General features: G+C 33.6%; 1 protein-coding gene across 1 annotated transcript; it reads right to left on the bottom strand.

Annotated features, from left to right (window-relative positions):
• Positions 1–2,748: 2,748 nt before the first annotated feature.
• Positions 2,749–6,776, bottom strand: LOC112722692 (probable sugar phosphate/phosphate translocator At3g17430). Its single transcript, XM_025773809.3, has 9 exons — positions 5,995–6,776; positions 5,759–5,866; positions 5,393–5,424; positions 5,251–5,301; positions 4,294–4,355; positions 3,949–4,210; positions 3,405–3,670; positions 3,224–3,318; positions 2,749–3,147 (listed from the first exon to the last, which is right to left on the bottom strand). The coding sequence occupies exons 1-9, from the start codon at positions 6,088–6,090 to the stop codon at positions 3,037–3,039; spliced, it is 1,083 nt and encodes a 360-aa protein (XP_025629594.1). The 5' UTR covers positions 6,091–6,776; the 3' UTR covers positions 2,749–3,036.
• Positions 6,777–7,435: the final 659 nt, after the last annotated feature.

Raw genomic sequence — 7,435 nt, 5'->3', positions numbered from 1 at the left:
GCAAACTATTGGGAATAAATAGTATAACCACAATTCAATCAATCATATGTCAAATAATTTGTTATTGTTATTATATTAAAGAGTCAATATAATAATGTTCTTGATTAAATTTAGAGATTTATCATTGTGATAGTGATCATAATATTGACAGTAAATCTTTTATAATTTAATCTAAATTGTTCATGGTCATAAGATTATTAAAAAAGACATTAATAATCTAAAAAGATTAATAGATCCCATTTATTAAATTATATATATAGATGATGCATACAGAGATATGACCATTAAACTGACTCAATTTGAGAATTCCTAATGGTTATAATTACCGCATATTTGTCAATAGGATATTCTCAAGATGAACATGGTAGTAGAGTTTCCATTATGACCTGCGACTGTCATAATAAGAATAAATTACCATTTGTATCCATGAAAGATACAAACGCTGATAAATGTATCCATATAAGAATAAAACGACAATTGTACCCACGGAAGATAGCTTTCGTGTGCCAAAAATACCCTAACGGACCAATTGTGTAACCAACGTCCGGGTACTCTTGGCACACGGAAGCCATCTTCCGTGGTTATAATTGTCGTTTTATTCTTATATGGGTACATTTGCCTGCATCTGTATCTTTTATTAGTACAAATGGTAATTTATTCGTCATAATAATTAACAATATATTTATTATACTTTGATTCCGAACACCTAATATCCTACAGTGCTAGTTGAATGGATATTGGGTATGATTTAAATATTTGTAGAATTAATAATTTGTTAATAAGAAATCTATCAACTCTTGGTAAAGAGTTTGAACTCTATGATTATAATGATTGAGATTAATAAAACTTTGGCCAAGGGATTGAATGAATGAAGAAATGAGTTTCTTAAGTCATTCACAGTTCATTATAATAATAGTAATATGTTAGAGTTTGACAATTAAACTATACTCTAAGGGTTAATCAAGAGCTAGAAAAATGGAAGGAATATACTTTGTTCTTCTCAGGTTCTTAGTAAAAAAATATACTACTTCATACTATCAGGTCGTTGAGGAGTGTTGGTAGACGTCAACCTTAATTAGTAAATTTAGTATGACTAATTTACTACCCGCTTAGTATTGAACCTATGGGGTCACACACTAACGAATGTTTTAATCTTTGTTGTAGAATTATTTAATTATTATTTTGATTTGATCAAATAAATAATTATATTCATTCAAATGGAATATTATTGAATTCTTTGTTAGCACCAATAATATAATAATAGTATGATAATTGAGAATATTAAATGAGATTTGAGAATAATGAGTTATTCTATTTCTAAATTTGAATTCTAAATTTGGATGAGATCCTAACTGATTCTGTTTTAAATTGAATTATGATTGATTCATAAATTTGAAAGATTCAAGTTTAAAATAAAAAGATATGATTTAAATTTGAATTTGAGATTCAAATTTAAAATCAATAACAAATCTCATACTATATATATGTATGACAAGAGCAAAGGAAAATGAGACTAATAACAAGAGTTTTATTCTTTTACCTCTACATACATAAACGTATATGAGCCTAATTCTTGGAGAATAATTTTATGGTGTGCAAAGAGTTGCAAGAGATTTATTAATTTAGATTAGATGTCCACTGGTCAAGGAGTTGACAGTAAAGGTTCGTCTCAGTGTGGATATCCATAGAGTCTTCGTACAATCGAAGAATAAAGTTTTTACTAAAGTGTCTAATGGTATTTAGATCTGATCTATATATTATTGGAATAAAGTTTAAGTATAAAATAGATCATTAGGATTATTTTCTTTTTTTTCGTTGCGTGTTATGAACACATGGTAATCCTTCACAAACATCGGCTGGTCTTACAGAAAATGAAGCTCACTCTAAACTCAGAAAACTACTTAGAGCAAAATTCCTTTTGCGGAACGATCACAAATAGATCACGGAAGGGTACTCCTGCCTCCATGTGAAGGGGGAAAGGAAGGGGCACTTTATTTATATTCAGAATGCATCGAAATTACTTAATGATAACTCAAAACTCCTCCTCCTCCTTCATTGTTACGATCATCATCTTCTTCTTCTCTTCCTCCTCCTCTTTTTTTTTCCTCTTTCTCTTTCGTTATTGCCGTCGTTAACACCACCACACCACCACCTCCATCACTTAGTCTGTACTTGTTTTGAATTGAGTTTGTTTGTGTGTCGTCATCATTAAGTAATTTCGGTGCATTCTGGATTTTATTTTGGTCTATTTTGGATTTATTTTCGGTGCATTCTGATTTGAACTTGTTTTGAACTGAGTTTATTTATGTGTTGTCACTATTAAGAAATTTTGGTGCATTTCGAATTTGAACTCTTATACATATAAGAAGACGACAATAATGACAATAACAATAACAATGACAATAATAATAATGATAGAGGAAGAAGAGGAGGAAAAGAAAAGAGGAGATAAAGAAAATTCAAATAAAAAAAGAATAATGAGAAGGAGGAGGAGATGGAGGTAGTGGCACAGTAGTGGTGACAACGACGATAATGAAAGAGAAAAACGAACAAAAAAAGAAGAAAAAGCAATAGCATAGGAGTGGAAAGAAGAAAAAAAAGAAACACCTGATGTGAAAAACGATTATAACAACTTAATTAAATTTAGTTAAATATTTTGCATTATGTGAAAATTTTCGAACGTATAGTTTTCTAAAATTCTACCGAATAAGATGGCACGTCTTTATAAAATTTGATTAAGAGTGCCTGTTACTCTTGCAAGTTTATTTTGCCGTAGAGCTTTATTAATTCTTGGTCGGTTCAAGAATGTACACAGTTACACACTTTGGTTACTAATTAAATGTTTATATAATAACTATCCTTGATTCCCTGTATTGGAAAGATTGTAAAACGGCCATCACAGAGAGTTAAAACAGACCCTTCTCCTTTCACAAACACATATTTTGATTATTCAGATTCAGAAAAGTGCATTCCATAACCAACAAGGCCAGTTCTCCCTAACTGCTACTACTAAATTTTAAGTGTCGTGGTGCTTCTTCATCGACGCTCAATATCTGATGTGAAACCATTACCTCCAATGCTTCCCTCATTGTTGGCGGCGTTCAATGGCTCATAAATGTCAGAAGGTCTCTTCTCAAATCTCCAGTCCTTGTGTATCAGACAAGTTTACAATGAGACTGGGACATAGAAATGCAACTATACATGTCAAGACTCAAGAAGATACCTTTGTGATTCGATCTGGAATGATTTCGGTAGGTTGTTGAGAGGTTCGAACATCCTTGACTTTTATGTAATTGTACATCACGACGCCACATAGTGCTGCAGAAGTAAAAGATACAATAGTTGATCAAGACAAAGGAGGGAGTGATATTAAGAATGTGTTTTGAGTTTCAACTGAAACTTACCTATAGCATAGCCAGTTATATTCAACCCAGTCATTGTGGACTCCGGAAATATAACAGTTGAAAGGGCTATTAATATCCAGTCTTTAAGCACGCCGGCGACTCGGATGGTCACAGCACCAGTTCTACCGATTACTAGGAAAATAGAGAAATTCAAGGCGAGAGCACATAGAGCATTGGAAAAGAAGATCCAAAAATTGAACTGAATCTGTGAAACTTCCATTGCAGGCTTTTCCAGTAGGTACCAAGGCACAAAGAGAAACACAAAACTGCGCATAACAAAGCAAACGAGAAGTTATCACATCACATTAGACTGGATTCACTAATATCCAAGCATTGGTGCTCTCAATAACATTACTTGTTAAGCAAGAGATTGAATCACATAAAGTGACATCTTTTATCAACATTGATCAACGTTAACAATACCTATTCCGGAATAGCAAGAAGAATCAATTGGATAGTTGCTAGACACACATTAGCTGTTACATTTTCTATACTTGATTTCTTGTATAGGGAAAACTAGTCAGAAAATTTCAACAGAATATACCTGCATGGAGCTATATAATATAAGCTTGTGATAGGATTTAAACTTAAGCCCTTCTTTTGCAGAAGGACTTGTGTTAAGACCAGTCTTAAAGCTTCTGCAAAAATGCCTGTGACCTGATAAAGTGTACCAACTACATTAAAATGAATTTCCCCATACGAGGAAACAACAACTCCAATGCTGACCAACACCATGTTCAAGAACACATCACACCTTGCTTTCTCAGTGCCGCACACAATAGCCACAACAAATGTTGCCACTGGCACTGAAACATCAAGTTTTGGAATTAAGGAAAGATTGTTTAGACTGTAAGATAAACATGGGAAGTTCAATAGAATGAGAACGTACTCAGAGCCTTGAGCATCTGGATAAACGCCACAGATATATGCAAGTAGGCAGTATTACCAAACCTGTCAACAAAAGTAATAATAATAAAATAAAATAAAAAGTTTCTCATACAATTTTTCAACCAATTTCATAAGGAGCAAACTTGTGAATTTATCCTATATAGAAACCATAGTCAATAGTACTTAGTACTTAGTTACCAGTTACCACCAATGTGATCTTTTCAATTGTACAAGTGAACCATCATAGTTTCTTAAACATCATACTTCGAACAGATTCAAACAATAGAAATGAAAATTTCCAAGGATAGGTAAATAGTGGCAAATGGAGAATTCCAGTTTGAGTAGTCAAGGGAGGAGTAACAGCTCCAGATTCATAAAAACACTGATTCAACCTAATGAAAAGATATCATACCGAATCGAAAGTAACAGAACTATACTTAAATGGGGTAAAAATTAGCAAATACTGCACCCGGAAAGAAAGCTTAAGCTCGTTGAAATTTTGATAAAAAATTCAACAGGGATAATATGGTTTGATGCTTCACAGAATCTTGATCAAGCACTTTCCAAATTAAACTAGATAGAAAACATACAAATGAGAGATATTTCCCAATTCCCATTAACCCTGCAAGTTTATCATGCTATAGATGTGTGTGTGGCTTGGTGCAGTTCCCTGGTTCTTCTACAAGTCGTCAACAAGTGAAGTAGCTACAGCATGCTCATGTACTTCAAGGAGTTGGTTGGTGTTTTTGTTTCTTTTTGGGTTTAGTTATTGTTATGGAGGTGCAGCTACTATTTGATGTTTGTGTTCTAATTTCTATGGCATTCGGTGTTTATATTGATACTTGTTTGGTTATGTTTCCCCTTGGTTAGCCTTTGTGGCTTTGTAGATGCTCTTTTCAAGAGTCAACCATTGTTAAACTATCTCGAGGGGGGGAAGAAAAACAGTTGTAGAGCTTACCAAAGGCTTGATGCGAAGAAAGCACTAATTGGTACCACACAAGTTGCATATCTGAGATAGAAAGAAAGTGAGTAAAAATAAATAAATAGAACAAAAAGAGAATAAGCTAAAGAAGGCTTCGAAGCGGAGAAGATACACTTACATTTCAAATGTCATGTTGACAGGAGATACAACCTGGAATTTAGCATGAGAGAACATAAATTAAGGTACTAAATAAATAATAAGACAATGAAAGGTGATCAAGTAGCACAGTTAGGCTTCATTTCGCAAATCAAATCTTTGAGACACCTAAGAAAAATTGACCATAGTCTGTTATCAATGTCAAAGCCTAGTACAAAAGAGGATGGCAATATCAAGCATACAAACTTAGCACACTATGTGACAACTATGCAGTCAAAAACTCAAAATAATCCAGCAATGTATAGAAAGTGAAGATCAGAGTCAACAATCTTAACCATAAATCCAAAATAAGGAACACTTTCAAAGTATAACAGCACCACATGCATACCTTAAGAATCCGGATGAGTAAAAATGCCACTGCCCCAGAAAATCCCATGTGAATCATGGTGAGTGTTATTGGATGTGGAAAGTTGAAGTACTTTGGAGAGAGAACCCACTGCCAAAAAGAGAAGAAAAAGAAAACCTTTAATCAAAATATCAAACCATTGTATCACTGTTCAAGCTTAAGTAAACACTAAAATCTTTCTACTTAGAAAAGACACACAAGAATTGAGGTCTTGTTACCTTGTTGTACAAAATGACACCAGAAGAAAGCAAGATGTAGATAAACAAGCAGAAATAAGTGAGAAAAAGAGTTTTGTTGATCATTTTGGCAGCCATATTTAGAACTAAATAAGCTGCTGCGTCTTCTTCTGAGCTCTATAATAATAGCATATTGTAAAGGGGCAACTGAGCAACAAAACCCAGAAGCAGTTAGACTAAGAATCCTGAATTGAGAACCTCAGGGAAAAGTCAACATTAGGTAAAGTTTATATCTTTGCAGTAGCTGCATCTGTTCAGAACAACGACACTAGAACTTGGCGCCAAAAAGGGGGAAGAAGTGGAACAAACAAAATCAAGAGAAAGAGAGAGAAGCGAAAATGAAGACCCAGAAAACGAAAGCATATGAGGTAGATACAAGATACTACTAGCCTCTACGCCTCTACTAATTCGTAGTATCGTAGTTGTAGAGACGAGAGAGAGAGAGAGAGAGAGAGAGAGAGAGAGAGAAGAAGAAGAAGAAGAAGAAGAAGAAGAAGAAGAAGAAGAAGAAGGAGAAGGAGTGTAGAGCGTAGAGCGTATATTGTAGAGTATATGGTGTATAGTAATGTATAGGAAATTAGGAATACGTAAAGAGAGACATGTGGATATGTTTGGTGAGAGGGGAGCAGAAAAGACCAGAGAGCTGAGCGGCTGAGCCAAGAGACCAAGAGGATGAGTAACGGAACGGCATTTGTTAGGTGTTAGTTTGTTACAGATTCAATATTCTAATTTTCTTGGACACACACAAAATATACTATACATCCAAGTTTTTTTTTATTTAAGTTTTATTTAAGTAGGTTCAACACCAATAAAAATTATTCTCATTAAAAGAGCGTCATTATACATGCATATATCATCTTCTCCTCCCTCGCACTTCTTCTTCTTCTTCTTTCCTATGGTTCTTCTTTTGCTTCTCTTTCTCCTCTTCCTCCTCCTTCTCTTTTTTTCTCCTCTTTCATTATCGTCATCACCAATAACACAAACATTTTGTTAATGAATTATTTTTCCAACCGAATTGAATGGACGCAGGTATTTTAAATTTAAATTGATAATCTCTGTACTATACGAATTTGATTTTATATAATGGATTATATTTTGTTCATTTAATACTATACAATTGTTTCACCATGAGTACATGTTTCGGTTCATTCTACAGAAAGTTGTTTGCATTTGATTTTATATAATGGATTATGTTTCGTTCAATCAGTACTATACAATTGTTTCACCATAAGTACGTGTTTCGGTTCATTATGTAGAAAGCTGTTCGAATTTGAATTTATATAATAGATAATGTTCTATTCATTTAGTACTATATAATTGTTTCACCATAATAATATGATCGGTTCATTTTTATTCTGCACAATTCAAAACTCTTACTCCTCACCTTCTACTGGTTCTTCACCAGGGAGAGAAGGAAGAAAAG

The sequence above is a fragment of the Arachis hypogaea genome, chromosome 11 (assembly GCF_003086295.3).
Source record: "Arachis hypogaea cultivar Tifrunner chromosome 11, arahy.Tifrunner.gnm2.J5K5, whole genome shotgun sequence".
Lineage (NCBI taxonomy): Eukaryota > Viridiplantae > Streptophyta > Magnoliopsida > Fabales > Fabaceae > Arachis > Arachis hypogaea.
The sequence above is the reverse complement of the archived record's forward strand: the minus strand, read 5'-3'. Positions and strand labels throughout refer to the sequence as shown.

Bases quoted from the DNA above. Each gene is read 5' to 3' on its own strand.
- LOC112722692 (XM_025773809.3), bottom strand. From the start codon at position 6,090: ATGGCTGCCAAAATGATCAACAAAACTCTTTTTCTCACTTATTTCTGC. The intron at 4,356-5,250 runs GTAAGCTCTACA...TTTTGTTGACAG, and splicing joins TTCTTCGCATCAAGCCTTTG to GTTTGGTAATACTGCCTACT. The intron at 3,319-3,404 runs GTAAGTTTCAGT...TTACTTCTGCAG, and splicing joins TATAACTGGCTATGCTATAG to CACTATGTGGCGTCGTGATG.